The sequence below is a fragment of the Anser cygnoides genome, chromosome 19 (assembly GCF_040182565.1).
Source record: "Anser cygnoides isolate HZ-2024a breed goose chromosome 19, Taihu_goose_T2T_genome, whole genome shotgun sequence".
In the NCBI taxonomy this organism is placed as follows: Eukaryota; Metazoa; Chordata; class Aves; order Anseriformes; family Anatidae; genus Anser; species Anser cygnoides.
In genome coordinates this window covers 2,926,224-2,944,175 of record NC_089891.1, presented here as the reverse complement: position 1 = coordinate 2,944,175, position 17,952 = coordinate 2,926,224, and the positions used below count along the sequence as shown (strand labels likewise).

Here is a 17,952-nt window from a genome sequence, read left to right as displayed (position 1 = left end):
CCTCTTTCGGCTGATAAATGCCTGTTTGATTAGTTCATGGAAAAGGTATTTGGATGAACCTGACCGTGGAGGCAGCTCGGCTCTCTGGTAAGGCCTTGATGTCTGCGAGGGCGGCAAGCCCCCGTGTGCTCCCAGCCAAAACACGGAGCTGGTGGGGCTTCTCTCGGTGCTTTGAACTCCGATAGTTCGGGTTAAGCATCGCTTCCATTTGCCCTGTTGCTTTGGAAAAGGTATTTTTTAATTAGTTGCATTCTTAAAGAGATCCCTGTTCCCTGGCGTAAGTTTGGAAGTGAAGAACACATCTCCTTCGGCTTTTCTCCTCCTCTTTATTGTTAAATTGCAATAATCCTCATTATCTATTTTTAAACAGTTGAAAGATTATAAACAAACGCTGAAATAATTGCTAGCGGCCTGTTTTCTCAGACCTATCCCCATATGTATTTTTTGTGCTCTTTTAGTCTGTAACAGGGTTTCTGTTGGTACCGACTTTAATTAAGGAGCGGGTGGGAGGGCGGCAGCAGGGAGAGGGAGGGAATTCCCTTCACCTGGAAGATGCTTTGGGAAAGTCATTCTGGGACAAAACAAAGAAGTCCTGTCTCTCAACAGTGGCCAAAACCGAATGCCTGAGGAGGAGTATAAGAGTCTAAATGAGGTCTTGGATTTTTGATGAGGTTTTTTGTCTTCTGCATGGAAAAAAAAAAAAAAAGATTTTATCTGCCCTGGAAAGACTCCAGTACTGCCTAAACACAGTCACCATTCTGTCTGGAGTGGTGCTGGGACGCGCTGGTGCGCATCTCCCATCGGGAAGGGGGGATGACTTGCTGCTCGGGCGGACAGAGCAGCCTCGCGGCAACTTGTCCTCGCCGGGGCCAAGCCGGCTGAGCTCCGGCCCCGTGCTCACCCTGGCAGGCTGAGTCCGAGGTCCCCCGTGATACCCACGGCCACCTCGCAGACAGGCAGCCAGGGGATTAAGAAAATGGAAACGGAGGGGGAGAGACGCAAGGATGCAAACAGAAGCCCCGGCTGGGGCATTTCTGCAGATCTTGCTGTGTGTGGCGGCTGACGGGCTGCTCAAAACCATGCAAGAAAGGAGTTTGGGAAGTGAGCAGCTGAGAGGGAAGTGCAGGGCTGCTCCGGTGTCATAGCTGCTTGGACTTGCTCTGCTAGTGCCCTTTGGTACCAGCACTCAGTGGTGACAGCAGTGCCAGTGTTCAGGTAGTTTCAGAAAAGGCGAGAATACTTGTAGCAAACATCGCCAGTCTCCCAGATGCATTTTCCTTTTTTCTTCCCCCAAAATAATGCCTTTTCTAAAATGAAGTTTATACTTCTTATTTGCAGAAAGGCAACGCAAGAGGATTTATAGCAACATAAAACAGAGGGTTTTTTTTTCCTACCTTCATCATATTTTACACTACTAAGGAGGAGAAACAGCTCTTTTAAATATGTCTGTAGTAAATTCCTTTACATTTTGTGAAGCAGTGCTCCCTTTCCTTTGTGCGATAGGCTGCGGTTGCTGAGAAAGGAGCAGTGCTGGCCGGCAGGCTGCTCGACTAGGACAAGATTTTTCCTCGCTTTGACTGCAGCGCTCTGGATTGAGATGAGAAGCACCCTAAGGAAAGGCTCGGGGCTTGACCAGTTTTCCTCTGACTTCCCACTGTTTGCAGGCCATGGTGCCTCTTCTCTTTTAGCTTATCAGATCTTGGTGCCAGATTATCTCTCTGCCAGCTTTTAGAAGCTGGGCTTAGTTGTCAGCAGCTTGTCTGCTAATAGGCACAACTGTTCTCCATCAAGGCTGCATGAGCAAAGCATCTGGAAATGTGGAAATTCAGAGGAAATATCACTGGTTAAACCCAACAGAGAAAACCCGTGCAGATTTGGAGAATGAACTGCCAAACTATAAATATTTATATAGTGAATGCATATGCTTGTGTGGAAATGAAGTGCTTGTAAGCCATATGAGCAATCCTCCAAACCTGTTTTGTGTATGTTTTAGTGGAGAAAATAGATCTTAAACCTTTATTTATACGGGTGGATTTTTAGACAGAAATTGCCAAGGTGCATAAAGGAGTTTGATGCCCAGCTGCGTTTCCCTGCAACAAGACACTTGCATTCAGAGTTTCTTTTATCTGATTGCTGTTATTTTGTTCTTTTTTTTTTTTTTTTTCTTGCTGGAAGCACAATTTGATATATTTTGCACTTATGTCATTTCTGCAGTCGTGAACAGATGATTGCTTTGCAAAACCAGATTTTTTTCTGATTTTTATATAGTGGAACTGAGAGTTATACCTGAACTTTCCACCGCTCAATTTAAACAAGTGCTAAAGTGCAGATCTAAGCAAAAAATGCTATTTACTAAATAGCACAATTCTGCAGATTATTTTCATGACGTGTTTAAATGACTTGTAAAATGTAATTAGATTGCATTTGAATTTTAATACTCCTATTACATGGATTAAATAAGTAGGTGGGCTGAGCATAAGCTTCTGCAGCACAGCTCTTGGGAAGATGCCTGTGCCCGGCCATTCAGAATTTTCAATGGCTGTTTTCGTATCTGCCCTTTTGTGTTCAGTGCAACATGCAGACATTGTAAGCATGTGCTTTCTCAGTTTTATTTCATGCTTCCTCTATAAATCTTAGTTCATAAGAAGCATTACTAAATGTTGCAATTCATTTCACCACTTCATATTTAAAGATTATCATGTAAGTGCATCTTGGGACTTGTCTACACAGGAACTGCAGTGTAATTAAATCGAGGTATACATTTAAGGACTTGCCTACCTAGGGAAATTCATTTGAATTTTAGTGGGATGTGAATTTTAAAGCATTTTTTTTCCTCGGGAATGTTTTTTATGGTTACTTTTATTTTGGAATAAGAACTTTTTGTTGCAAACTTGTTTTTGAATGGCAAAGTTGGTGTGTCACAAATACATATACTTTCTTCACTGAAGAATTTTGAACCTGGTCCAAAAGTAGATCTTTCAACAGATATATATATTTTTTGTCATAGAAATACTACAGTGTCCATTTTCATTCCAGTTTGTAGTGATTTTATTTTATTGTATTTTAAAATTCTGAGCGTTTCCATGAGGGGACTATTTTGATTTTACAGTTCTCTCTTGAAAAGACCTGATAAGTTTCTGTTTTTTAATTTTTACGCTTGCACACAGGTACTGTGGGGTGGATGGCATCATAAACTACCCTGGGCTCTGAGACAAGCAAATTAAATTTTTTGGTTTATCTTATTCTTGCCAGCAACGGAAGCCTGCTCGAATCAGCAGAACCTTGATGCTGGACTTCTGATCGTTTGTCTTCTCCCACACATATTCCTGCTTTCCTGAATAAAGACATTCAGGTTTTGGTCCCCCATCGGACACTGTGATGCACTTCATTGTTACAGAAAAACGCCTCATGCTTGTGGGTTTAGCTCCGCGGAAAATAAAACCAGTGCCAGACATGTCCACAAAGCAGAGCCTGGCTTTAACCCCTCGTACGGAGACCCCCAGTCAGCCAGCCCTCCTGTTGAATCCTGGTGACTTTTTTTTTCCTCGTTGTGGCTTAATAAAGCACCGGGTCTGCCTGTCCAGCTTTAGTGAGACCCTGGGGCGCTGGCACCTTGCCTCATGCACGGCTCAGCTCGGTCCAGGCTTCCCGCCCCACGCGCCTGCGCAGGCCGCAGAGGGTCCCCACCCCTGGGTGCCGGCACCCAGGGAAAGCGGGGCCACCGAGGGGCAGGGCCGCTTTCCTTTTTCCATAGGCGCTCAGGAAACGTCATATCGGACTAACACTTAGCAAACACACGTGACATTTGAGGCACCTGGCAGACAGATCTGCCAAGAGTGGCATTTGCATGTCAATATTAAAAAGACGCTGCAAGTTCAGGGCTGGTTTGAGGCGATATCCGCAGCGTGGGCTGCAGGAGTCTGGCTGAGGCCTTCTGTCACTCGGGCAGGCCACGAGCTCCCCTCTGGCAGCCATTTTGTAGGAGCACTGTGCAGGTTGTGCAGCCCCAGGGGATGGCCGAGGCCTCGCGCCAGCTCCAGAGGGTGCCGCACAGGGTGCGGGCCTGCTGCTGGAGAGGGGCACTGGGCAGCAAGGAGCCACGCTTGGGTCAAAAGGGACAAAGAATGTCCCAGGTTTTGCATAGAAGCTGGTTTATTCCCCCCCATAGATGCCATTACACTCATTATTGTTCTCTCGTATTAAGTGTCGCCTACGGAAATAGAGAGAATCCCACTATCTCAGCCGTATCTTTGACCCCCTTTTGCCAAAATTCTCCTGTTGCCAGAAGCCAGGAGTAGAACTATTGTTGTTTAAGCTCCTTAAGCATTTGAAAGGATCGCTGTCGTAAAATAAATAAATTTCGGAAAGCGAATAGGTCATTATACCTTCAAAATGGGGGGAAGTAATGCTAATTTGGTGTCTTAATTGGTTTCCAAGCTTAAATTAATAGTGTGTGGAATCCCTCTTAGTAACATGACTCAGAACTATTTATTTTTCAACTCCTCTTTTAACTCTAGCCGAGATTGATGGGCGTGTTATCTTAGCGTTGGGGAGATGCAAGCAGTACTGGAATGACAAACATTTCTTGACAGCTTTAGAAAGATGGATGATGTGATGCCCCTGCAACAGGTTTGGGTGTTTGTGCTTTCTGATGGGTCCTTGGAAGCCTGTTGCTTCACTTTCTTCTTAATGAAGGGGAAGAAGAGGTGAGACCTGGTTATGAGTCCAGGATGTCTTTGTAACTTGAATTCTTGGTGTAGAGGTTTGTCATCCAGCTCTTAACAGAAGAGCATAATGGTGGCCACCCTCATTTAAAGGTCCCAGTTTGTTTGTGATGCTTTATAAAAAGAAAAAAAAAAAGTACTAGGTTTTACCTGCAAAGCTGGAGCTAATTGGTTAAATATATATTGTATATGGGTTATTTTATTGTACTTACTTACCATATTTGGCAGGTCTACATGTTCTACATGGTATTTTGAAGACAGAGTCCTTACCAAAACTTATTTACTATGGGAAAAATCCTTAGGCTTGAACAGAAATTTTTCATATAGTTTGGCGAGCAACTCTTCTGTGTCTTTTGATCAGCAGAGCTGTGATGGCTTCACAGAGGAGAGAATGCCTTTAAACTGTCCCATGTGTAGCCTGCCACGTCACGTGGGCACCTTGCTGTTCTGGGTAGGCTTTCACAGACCTCTTCCATGCAGTCTGACGACCCTTGGCTGAATCCTGCTGTTCACGAAAGTATATCATCTATCTTTAGCTGTAGGCTTTTTGGAAGTTTTGCATTTTACTGAGTTCTTCAGCAGAGATCCAGCTTTCCTTTGTGGTCTGTCAAATCAGTAAGAAAAAAATATGTATTATGAGGATATTGAGAGCTCTCAGTTAATTTCTGTTCACATGGGAGAGAAGGCGGTTTGTTTTTTTGTAATTTGCTTTATTGCCAAGCTATTTTAAAAAATAAAACCAGCATCATACAAATGAAGTTAGTGTTGCACTCATCAAGGTGTCTTTGATGCTGCCTTTCAACATTTACAGCTCCACAGAACAGAAGAAAGTAGATGCCTTTTGGAAGCAAGTTCTCTTGCCAGTTAAATGTAACTCATGAAATCCCCTGCAGATATTTCTTGCTCTTTTTTTTCAGACATCTGAACAACAGAAAAAGTTGTTTTATTTATTTATTTGTGGTTGAAGGATATACTTGAAATTATCTCCAGTAGACTCAGTAGATTCCCTAAATATGCCATATGTAAGAATGTGATTTAAAACTCTTCCTGCTATCAACTCTTCAGTACGTTAAAGCAATAAATCTTGAGGAATGATTTTATTAATATTAAGAAGTCCAAGCTGCTGTAAGTCCAGCAGATCAGTCTTGCAACAGTTGGGCAAAGTTATCATGCTGTTTTTCTGAGGCATGTTAGTAAATGTTAATGCCGTTTTACACCCTTGTTCACACTTAGAATCTTGTTCCCAGATTTTGTTCCTTGTATTTTGGTGTGGGATTTTAATTTAATTTTTTTTTTTTTTTACTGTTGGCGGGTTTTCGAGGTATTTTTTCCTAAAGGAGCTGAAGACTCTTCTTTTGCCAAATACAGACAAACCAAAGCAAATTATTTTTTCTCATGTGCCAGTGACTTCAAGTAAAAAAAAAAAAGTTAATTTTATATTTCCAAAACTAAAAGGTGTTTTGGGTAAGCAAGCCATGTGTATGCAAATAAATGCATAACCTTGCTATGGCCAAAAGTAGGCAAACCTGCTGCAGTGCTACTTTTGTCTGTATTGTAAGGAAAAAAAGCAATGCTAACAGGCCGTGCCAGACACAAGTAGTTAAAATGAACACATTTACATATGATATAAGAGAGTAGTTTATGGATTAATATTCAGGTGCCTGGCAGGAAGCACATTGTGGTGGATTAGTATTCTTACCATCGGAGTGACAAATTATAAAAAGCTGATTAAAATGACCTGGATCCTGGACACACGGGTAGGAGCCAGGGGATGTGTGGAAGTGATTTAAATCTCACCTTTACACTTCCTTGCTCTAATCTCCTGGGCAAGAACAGAGCAGCAGCAAGGCTGCTTTATTTTATAGCGCTCTGTAGTAGCCACGAGGGACTGAAAGCAGCTGATACTGATATTGTGGAGGGCTGTCTAGTTACCTGCCCCTTTTACAACGGCCCTGGCCAAAGCTGGGAGCTCAGGATCCGTGTGTGGTTGGTTACTGAAGAGAAACAAAGGCTTTGTGTCTCGGTCAGGCGTTAGGTAAGCTGCTGCCTCTGTTTGCTCTCAGTTGTCATCTGGAGGAGACTTGTGCCTCCCAGTTGACTCTGGGGCTCCTGCTTGACTTAACAGTTGCACTGGGGAGCAGAAATACTTCCCCAAGAGTTCCTGAGTAACAACTTTATTCCACCACAGGAATTTGTCTAAGCCATCTTCAGTATCGGATTTTATCTGCAGTATTGCTCAAAGCAGCTGCACTGTGTCCAGAGGACCTGGCCTCATGTATTTTAGGACATATAGTAACTTAAACCAGATACCGACCTTGTGCAATTCCTATCTTCAGCAAAGAGATTGTTATTTGAAGTTTTGTTTGTTTTTTAAATTATACGTTGCACTTATGGCATGCTGGCATCCTGACAAATATGATTTAATGCAAAGGAATCTCTTTGGGAGCATGGCACTGCAAAGTGATTGAATGCATTTTGGTAGGCACAAAGGTGGTGCTTTTCTTCAGCTCTAATAGTTGTTCCTGAGATGTGTAGGAATTAAATAGTTCTCAAAGAATGGAAAGTATGTGCCTCTGCATCAGGCATCCACTTCTAATTCATCGTTTACAAACTTACACAAATCCGGCGTGAATAGCTAGCTGATTGTGGGTGACCACAGTCCAGTTGCTGAATTTTGTATGTGTAGGTTAAGTTTTCCCGTATTATTGCAGGGAAACACAATGGATGGAGTTGAACGTTGCTTTATTGCCTTATCCCGAGAGTCTGCACAGAGAGAGCAGTTCAGCCCCTGGGGGCAAGAGCCACTGCTGTGTGGCTGCTTCTGCGCAGGTGCCCGCTCTCGGGGGTCCCCGATGGAGCCGAGTCACAGTTTCAGCCCCAGCCTCTCCTGTGTTCTCACCCAGGGTGACCTGATCCGGTGAAATAGATGAAAAAATGATCCAGGGGGAAAAATCAACTGGGAAATTTGTTACTTTTGGCCAGATGAGGTCATTTGGTGGGTGGGCACAAGGGAAGAGCACGAGGTGTTCATCTAACCAGGGAGCTCAGACCTGTGAAACACATTTATAGCACTTCCCTTTGCAAGGTGAAAAGGAGGAGCACAGTGGTGACCAAGTCCGTGCCTAAAAGGAAGGAAGGGATGGGAAAGCACTCGGTGCAGCCCGTGCTGCACTAGGAAATAGCTTCTTTCATTTCAAGGAGGCTGAGGATGGTGATGGGCAAGTGACCGCGCAGCCCCCTCCCGCAAGCGGGGCTGGGGCGAGGCTTGAAGCAGGGAGCATTTGTTTGCGGACACGTTCATTGTGTGCTAAATAAAAAGAACTTGTTGATGGTAAATATTTAATATTATTAGAAGCCTTTGGCAGCGGGCCAGAAACCAGTCTTTCTTCCCAGGAAAGTTATTTCTCCTGGGTGGATCGCAGCAGGTGAGCGTCTGGCTGCGGTACCCAGCTCACCTTGCCCCTGAGGCTGTGGCCGACCTCTGCCCGGCCTCCCGAACACGCTGTTTCGGTGGCCCATGCTGTCAGCAGTTCTCAGGATTGAGTAGCTTTTAAAATAAGTTTATGGTTTTATTTTTGTTACTGTTTTTTTTGTCATTAGAAAATCTTCTAAGCAAAATATGATTTTAGTGGGAAGAGCTGGGCTCCTCAGTGGTTCCCCAGGAGCACCAAAACAGGAGATTCTTTTTTTTTTAAATCCCATTCTCAAGTCTTGAACTTCTTGTGCATTGAGAACAATGAGATGGAAAAAGCTTCATTTTTTTATGCATTGACGCTAGGAAGTTTGATTCAAAGATGGAGTAGATAAATGACATTTGGTGCAAACACCCCATGACAAGTTATTCACACAACTGAAGACCACGTGTAGTTTCAGTTATCTTCTGCTTCATCAGTGCCTTGCTTGGGCACACCGTGTGTGCCCAGGGCCTCGTGCTCCGTCCTCGTTCTCTTAGCCCAGGCGGAGCCCCAAGCGCATCCCACCTGCAGTGGCAGCAGCCCCTTGAGCCACACTTCAGCAGCCACGGGCTTCGTGCTTTAGGATGCGTCTCTCATCACCATGGGACCTGCAGACAGAGCAGCAGTAATGAGGCATGCTGGTGTTTGGGCCGTGTCCCTTTGTCCCTCCTGAGTGTTATCACAGTTGCATGCTTTTCAAGCTCCTTGTAGCAGTGTTTGTGGTATCACTAGAGGAAATGGCTTGGCAAAAGCGTTGACGAAGAGGCCGGCAAGCCGCAAGACTCTAATGAGTGCTTGTGTTGTTGGTCAGACCCACTAATGGGGTTTGGATGAGCTGACAACAAACAGAGAGCAGGCACAGCTCCCTGCTGGCCATGCTTTGTTTCAGGAAGCCAGCTGAAGGACGGCACGGAGGTTTCAGAGGTTTCGGCTGCCCGAGTACTCGCTGTCTCTCTTCTGGAAGCAGTTTGGGTGGGGATTCGTTTGGTTTCGGAGCAGAGTGGCTGGGGTGGTGGGAGCAGGAGGATGTCACTGTATCAGAAGACACCTGGGGGGCAGCGAAACAAGTCCCCAGCGTACCACAGAGCCTGGGGACACTTCCCAGTAAGGGTACCTGGTGTTTAAGTACAACAGAACATAAAAGGTGTCTTGGGCTGGGGGGCAGCGGATGTCTGAGCATCCTTACAAAGTCATGCACCTGGAAGTGGCCAGGGAGATAGCAGCGTGTCATGTCTTGAGCACCTAAAAGGCCAGCCTGCGTGGCGTGTCGTTAACCTTACGGGCCAAATAAGTGCTAATTGAAGTCTGTAGGTCTTTGCGTCCTCAGTCCTGAAAATATGCTTCTGAAGTGACAGATCTCAACATTTTCTTTGCAGTTACCTCCTGTCCTCTTCCCCGTACGCAGCAATGGGCTTCTAAACGCTGGCTAGCATGAGGAATGCATCTTTAAAATAATCAAACTGTGGCAGCTGCTTTACCTAGCAGCCTTTCTTGGGTTCGCTGGGAAATGACAGTTTGGGGGTTAGCTGCCCTTCCCTGTCTGTTGGTAACATTGTTCAGGCTTGCATCAATCTCATTTTTAATTAGAATCCTCTTTGAAATGGAAAATATTAAAGCAGATCTATAGCTAGACTGGAAACTGCAGAGCCAGAGGGTTTTCAGATACTGCTTTAAAAAAAGAGAAAAAGAAAAAAAAAAGCCATTTCTAATCCTTAAAATATTTGCCTTGCTTTATTTTCATATCTTGAAGACAAACAGGTGCTGTGTGCCCTTTATGATTCTCAAATATACAATCTCCAAGCCAGCAATCTCTAAAGCCTTCCCTTGTTTGTACAATTAGGGTGGGATTTTCAGAATCACTCAGTACTGGTCTGTCTGTGCTCTCATTGAAGTCAAACTGCCACTGACTTCAGTGAGAATGGTGTTAGATCAGTACATGAGTGCTTTTGAAAATCCTTCCCTTCGCTTTTTTTTTAGACACATCTGTGTACAATTGAATAAAAAGTCCTTTGTAATATACTTTAATTATTCTTTGTTGTTTTCATATAAAAGTGATTGAAAGGAAACCAGAAGAAAACCTATAGTAATAATCTTGACTTTGATCTTATTTACCATAAATTATATGTTAGGTTTTTCTTTTCCTTTTATGTAATTATATGTTACTTTATCACAATATAAGATAAATCACTGAAAACATGCAGAGTAGAAATAACCAGATACTATGGAGGGGAAGAGACCTCAAAGGAGGAGCTGGAACCTTGGGAGTCTGATGCATTCCCAGCGCTTATTGTAGCAACTGTTCCCTGAGCACGTGAGAAATGCAGCAGACCTTACAGGAAGGGGCTGGTGCTCAACCTGCTGAATTCGGAGGCGACGTGGCTGGCGGAGGAATGGCTTCCTCGATGTCCCTGTCACAGAAAAGCTCCGGGTGCTGTCCAGGTGCCCAGCCGCGGCTCTGCCACCGCAAGCTCCACCTGGTTCTGCTCCACCCATGCCTCCCCAGTCACAGTGTCTTTTTGGTTTCCAGTGTGCATTTCAATGGCATTTCTGGTTAGCTATTTGCCCCTTGGTGATACCAAGGAACCCTAAAGAGGACCGAGCTTACTCTAGCCCTGGGAAGTCACAGAACACCAGAAGCCTCCCATGCAGCAAGATGAGTGCACACCGGGCGTGCAGCCCAGCGTCAGCCCAGCTTCAGACATTTGGGGACACGGAGAGTCTCGTTGTACTCATCATTATTTGCACTGTGTTACAATGTTGGCTTGGGTCTGGAGCAAGAGATGTTAGCCGAGGAGAGGCTTTGCTGCCACCCATCCGCATGGCTCGGTCTCACCCCGTGGTACAGTGCAGGGCGTGGGGCGTTAGGGGACCGCAGCACTGCGGAGCTGGAGGTGCAGGTCCCTTGGCAACAGCCCCACATTGTCCGGCCCTCATCTGTGCCACCAACTCACATGAACTGCCCTTGGATCCTCTTGCGGGCTTGGGAGAGAAAGAAATCCACCCCGAGGGCAGCGCTGCTCCTGAAGCGCCCGCGGGCTGTTCAGCTTTTCTTTTCTGTGTTAAATACACAGGGAGCCAAGGGCAAAACACGCCTCGCCTCGGCGCCTTAGTTAAGTCTCCAACGTTAAGTAGGATGACTCGAAGCCCACCTGCTCGCACTGAAACTTGATCTGCCGTGTTTTAATTGCAATTTATCTGTAAGTTGCTTCCACTAGGTTCATGCTGTAGGTCTGGGGTGAGGCGCTGGGAACGGCACGTAATTTTGACTCCTTAGGATCAGGCTGAAGTTCCTGTGCTCCTTGTGAGCACAGAGCCTTACGTAGGAGCTTACCTGGGGGTGTCCCGGTGGGCGAGAGGACCGTGGCCGGGCTGGGAGGCCGGGTGACACCTCAGCAGTGGGGCTGCTGCCCAGGAGTTCGTTGGAACCTGCTCGGGCACGGGGTCGATTTCGCAGTGGGAAGGTCTCTGGATCACCTCCAATTAAATTGTCTTTTAATAGCAGGGATACGCTGCGTCTTTGGACCTGTGGGATTATCAGTTCTGATGTAAATATGTGTTTAGCATTAGAGCAAAATGTTATGTCAATACGCGGCAGAGCTGTGCCCACCTCAGCGGCTGCAGTTTCCACCACGTGTCCCAGATTAGAGCAGGCCCTGGCCGGGGGCCAGGCTGGGCCTGGCTGCGCTCTGAATCCGGCGAGGTGTATGAACAAGGCCTCCTAGCCGCCACGTGGGCGATCCGTTTGAGAAACTGCGTGACATGTTGTTCCTCTTAACGTGCTCTATTTACGTTTGCGTGTTAACAGGAATCAAGGTATTGAATTGTCATAATTCAGCAGCTGAAATCGTTCCCGCGGGGACGCCCGCAGAGGCGAACGGCTCGCGCTCGGGGCTTTCCATCCCCTCAAGCGGGCCTGATTAACCGCGAGCAGTCAGGCCGCTCTGCTCAATAGGTGCTGTCTGTCTGTAACTACAAATCAGCTCCTCGGTGGTGATACGGAAAGAGTGAGCGGGCATCCCGTGCAGGCAGAGGGTGGGTGCCACGCTGGGTGCCTCTCGGGGTGATGCGTGAGGCCCGGCTTCGCCTGGACGCCGGCGTTAACGCGAGGCCCTCAGCCAGCGCCAGCCATCGGCTGCCCCGCGCCCAGCGCTTGGCTGCTAGGCCAGGAGGTGGCTTGAAGAAACGAAGCAATCCGTAACCTTTCTCTTAGAAACAAAGAGGAAACCAATACGAAGCGGCTCAGGAAAGCAAAAACACGACTGTAAATAACTGTAAGCAGTAATGTGACAGCTAATCTAAGATTTGTTACATGTTTAAGATATAATTACTGTATATTAACTAGATGAGATCTACACAAAGAGTCTGATGAGTCTGCCAGAGAAATAAACCACAAAGTACTAGCTGGCCTGATTTATTTTTTTCTGACATTGTGTTTTAAATGTTCGTGCGTACTGATTAAAATTTAGGTTAGGGTCTTGAAAGCCATTGCCAAGTTTTGTCACTCGGGGATTTTAGATGCTGTAGATTTAACCCTCTGTCTGTCCTTTTGGTGGCTAGCCTCCCAAATACCTGGGGGAGAAAATATTCTGCCTCGTCTGGCTGGACTGATGCATTCCTGAAGAAAGAGTCTCATGAGAGCTTCTGAAATATTTATTTATCCAGGATTCATCTCCCTGAATTTACTGTTTGCTAAAGCAGGCAGTACTGTGTTGGCCTGGCCTGAGATAGTATGTTTGAGTTCGCTCTCTCATTCATATGGAATGATATTTGAGATGCACATTTTTTTCATTTTTCTAGAATATCAGGGGGAAATAATTTCAAGTGGAAGGAGAATTTTGTTGAACATCTGGGAACAAAATGTAAAAAGTTTGACAAATGGCATCTTGCTGACATGTAATTGCAACTTGCTCAGTGAAAGAATCTGGGGTATTGCAAATAAAAGGATTTTTCTTAACTCTAGTTCAATCAGATATGTAATTTCTTGCATGCAGTTGACAGTAATAGATTATTCAGATTGTCACTTCGACTTAGAAAAGCAAAGAAGACAGAAGCCAGGCAGTAATCTTTAATTTCAGGAGCAGCCACGTCACACAGTAGAGCAGAGACTGGCATTTTTGGACTACTTAACTTACCAGAGAAGTTTCTTGTTCAAAATAAGTTATGTACAGGGGTTAACTGCTATGTCAAATATATGGAAATATTTCATACACTGATTATGGTATTGTCAGGTTATACCGATTGCCTAATGCCAATTCTCTCAATGGTGCTGAGCATCCAACTGTTCTTCATTTCAGCCCTGTTACATTTGGGAAGCATGGAGTTTAAAAAGTATGCATTATTTCGATTTTATCCATCGCACACTGAGTACCTTTAGCCGAGAGTATTTTATAGCCAAAATCTCCTCAGGAGCACAAGTTTAAACTGGATGAAAGCTGGGAAGTCAGACTTTGCAAATACCAGTAAAGGGAAGACCGGGCCTTTAAGACAAACCCAAACTGCACATAGCCCAAAGTATTTTCGGGAGAAGAGAAAGAGAAGACTTCAGCTCTATAGAATTTTCCCTTGTATTGCTCTACCAGTCGGATGTCAAATGACATTTTTTCTTCATTTAACATAATTGTCTCTGAAATGTAACAGTGAAACAACCCATTAGCAAAATGCTGAGCTGTCAGAAGCAATCATTGGTCTCACATCCAAGCAGAGTGCTTTCTCTTCCCGGAACGTACTTGTTGCCGCTGTGTACAGAGGCTCTTTGTGTGACACCCAGCGCTGCCACCCCGGCCTCACAACAGCACCCAGTCCGTCTGCACCCAGCGGTGCGTGGTGCACACCCTCGGGACCTCTCGGTGCTCCTGGAGCAGCATCTCCAGGCTCATCACAGAGGACGAGGCTTAGAAAACAGCCCTCTTCCTCCGTGAAGTCCCGTCCTCCTCCAGGTGAGCGGCCCCTGGCTGGGGAGGCCGCTTTGTAAGGGCGCCCAGCAAGTGCAGGATTCCTCCTGTGCTGGCCCTGGCAGCTTTCAGACCCGTCGCGGACACGCTGAGGACGTGAGCGTGCAGCAGAGCCTTCCGCAGCAGTCGCTTAACGCGCCATGGCCAGCCGCCAGAGGGGGACGAGGCCACCGCTTTTCCGGGGGGCTGGCAGAGTAGGGTCCGGGGGTGCCCCGCTGCTGCTCAGCCCTTGTCTCCTCTTCCCTCAGCCTCGTTCTTTCCCAAATTTGGGCAGTTTCATCAGCACCACAGAACGTGGAGGTGATGCCTACTGCCAAACTTTCTGTTTTTAGAGCGTATTGTTGGCAAGTCTTGTTTAAACAGAAAAAAATGTAGCACGTGGGCTCGAGCACGTCTGTGCTCTCATACACAGGCAGGATTTCTTCCAACCACTGATCTTGGGGATGGCCAAAACTGCCAGGAAGGTGATCCTGCCTGGGCCTTTCACTATTAAAAGCTTCACCACAAAGGGAGCTTGCTGTGGGCATTGGGCAGGATGATCCATGGGTGTCTGCTCCCCGCTGTGCTTGCAGTACTTAGGAGCAACAGCAGAGGTTCCCGAATTGTTATGCACTAATTACTTGAAAGCAGTCAGTGGGAAAGGTGGGTGCTGTCCTCTCGGCATGCTGGTGCGGGAAGTTTCCCTGATGGGCTCCACTCTGGTCCCTGCTGCCCTCGCGGAGTGTTCAGCATGTGGAAGAGGCTCTGTGGATAAATGTATGAAATCTGTTGAATTTTGCAATGTACAGATTTTAAAAATCCACAAATATTTAGGGTTTTTTTGCACAGATTTCGATTAACATTTCCACTTTGCACTGGGGAATGCATCCCCATTAAGTGCGAGCAACGTGGCACTGTCAGAACGAGGATGTTTGCTAATTTTGTCTTTTGTTGTGTAAAAGGATGCATCAGCTTGATGAAATAGATCTTATCATGTAGTCATCTTAAATCTGTCTGCAGTTTGACTGCTCAACATATTGTCAGTCTGATTGTTTGAAATTATGATTTGTTATACTACTTGTCCTACGTATTCGCTATAATTGAGATCCTACCCCAAAACCTCAGACATAACGTCAGTAGAAAATATTCTTTCTATAAATACACGTTACTCTGCCTCTAAATAAGTTTTGGTGAATCTCTAACTATGGTGGTTGGGGTTTTTCTGTTTGTTTGTTTTTGTTTTTTCATTTTTACTATTGTTTTGTGCATGTAAAGTGGAACAGCTTTACGCTTGCTGCGTGGAAAACTGCACTCAGCTTTTCCAGTAACATTCTTTAAAAAGCGGCTCGTACAAAAGGCTGCAGGAATTCGTAGCGTGATGATAGTGCCGCCTGAATTTTCCCATAGGCAGTGTTTAAAGTCAGATTGGGTTGTGACATTAAATAACACCATATGGTGTGTTCATTCCCTGCTGCTAGAACTAGATGCTCAGTGCAGTTTCAGTAGCATTTTACAAGAGTTGATTGATTTTTGGGTGGGTTATAGGTTCTCAGAAGTTAGATCTTGAAAAAAATTTATGGCATTTGTCTTTAAAATACCAGAAGCACAACATTTGTAAGGGCTGTTTGTATTAATATAAAACCGGGGGCAGAGGTATATGTGCATGGATGTCTATGTATAATTGTTGTGTATAAAAGCTGCGTCAAAGCTGTCAAGAACAGAGCTTGGAATCAGGCTCTACTTCAAATGATTAACTTTTGGGGACTTGTGCAAATTATTTTTGTCCTCCAGGTGATTTTCTTTCTAAGGGGATGCCAAAAGTATTAATGCAGACTTATCAAAGTTCAGTAAAAGGAGATTGCCATTTCAGTTGTATTTCTGAACCTTCAAAACTAGAGATGAAAGCACCTGCAGATGCAGCCGGCACATTCCACGCATGGCATGATTTCCGGCATCCTTTCATTTCGGTTCTTCCTTTTTTTTTTTTCTTGCAGTTCTTTGAGGTTCCGTTTGACTCGAACATGAACAGGACAAAAAACAGACCACTGGTGCGAGGACAGATCAGGTAAGGCTGAGCACACCTGCTCCAGCTAATGAGAAATGGTCTTACGTTGCTTTTATCTGTCTCCAAGCGTCTCTCTTTCTTCAGATGAGGAAAAATAGCAATTTACAGACAAAAGTCTAAGAAAGAAATGCATCTCTCTGTTCTTTGATATTTTTTCATGTTTATAACTTTCATGTGAGGAGTTTGGGTAATCAGCTGTCCTCTAAAATACCGAAATCCTCAAGAAAGCAAAATTTCCGTGCCTTTGTGGATTTCTGCATGTGTGACAGGACTACATGCGCAGCGTGGCAGCACACCATTATGTTCCCTTGAAGGTTTGCATTAGTTTGTAACAACAAATCTTCAAAATCTCCCATCTTGGAACGAACACAAGATTGTGTCTTATTTTTAGCATTCACATTTATCTGTTGGATCACATGCATTCATTTGAATCTCCTGGGAGAGGTATTTGGAAGTCATTTCCTGAACAGTTCTAGAAACTGTCCTATAGAGGTACTGCTAAAAATTGCCTACGTGGAAAATCTTTTTGTTTTAGTGTTTTTGTAAGGCACCATGTTGTTTTTGCCTTTTCTATGTGTTTAGCATAAAGCTGAAATGAAAACCCAAAATGGCAGCATCTTAAGAAAGTCTTCTAAAAGTTGGTCGTCCTTCAGCTTCTTGTCATCTATCTTGAAATCCTAAAAGGGTCCTGTATTAGCACAGGGATTCCCTTAAAAAAGTCCGTCAGTCACTCTGTTTTCTGGATTATATACCGGTTCAGTTTCTCAAAGGCCGTTTTCCAGCTAAAAAAGCAAAGTGAAAAAGAACATCAACAAAAACTGTAACTTATTTGCAAACTAAAACTGAAGGCCCAATTCATAAATGATTCAACAAACAATTTTAGTATTGCATTTCCATGATTTGTGCCAAGGATTATTTATAACAAAATTCTGTTTTCCCTTAGGCTTCTGCGAACAGTTGGTCCTATTTATTTCTGTGTTTTATCCATCACCTTTGGAGGACTGAAAAAAATGTGATGGATGAAATTACAAGAAAATTGAGACAAAATAGTGAAGTGAACCTTGAGGGTAAATTTGCTCTCATTGTAAATAGTTAGAGCGCTTCAATAAACTTGTTCTGATTTGTTCTCAAAGATGGTGCTAATTACAGATTCCTGAGTTGAGTTAATTTTATTTAAAAATGTATTTTAGGGACCACTGCAGTAAGGACATGTGTTGTGCATGCAGTAAGCCCGCCTGAGTTGTGCAGCTCAGGGGCTCTGCGCTTCTGCTCTCCTTGTATGTGGACCTTCAGCAACAGACGCACTGGCTTGCTCCCTTCCAGCCAGCTAGGAAGAAAGATGATAAGGAAAGCTCTCTCCCTCTTTCCCTCTTTCTTTCTTATATGGTTGACTTGCACTGCTTGCAGTGATTCTGCTAGGAAACTTTCTGACAACTTTTGATTTAGAGGAAACAATTAGGTTTAGAAGTTCCCAGTGTCCTTAAATGAACCAACTGCATCCCCGATTGGCAAAACCATCTTAACATATCTTCTTACTCTTTTCCCCCTTTTCATATTTGCTTTCACCACAAAATGGCAATGTTGGGGACTTCATGTAATCACTCATCAATCTATCTACCTGGCTGTCAACAGCTAATTTAAAGTTCTTTAAAGTGTCACTTACCTTGAATAATGCTGACCTAGTTCCCTGTAGACTTTTGAGCACACAGACCATGACTGGGTTATTTCTTCTGCGGTGTGCCAGAGGAGAATAATCCAGTGCAAGTGATCTAACCTTG

At 44.8% G+C, this 17,952-nt stretch overlaps 1 protein-coding gene across 1 annotated transcript in view; it reads left to right on the top strand.

Moving 5' to 3' along the window:
- The window catches only part of COX10 (cytochrome c oxidase assembly factor heme A:farnesyltransferase COX10), a 103,170-nt gene that overhangs the window by 53,237 nt on the left and 31,981 nt on the right, over positions 1-17,952 (top strand). Inside the window, exon 5 of the mRNA XM_048075955.2 lies at positions 16,104-16,174. Coding sequence (XP_047931912.2) covers positions 16,104-16,174 — 71 coding nt within the window. The remainder of the gene's footprint in view (positions 1-16,103; positions 16,175-17,952) is intronic.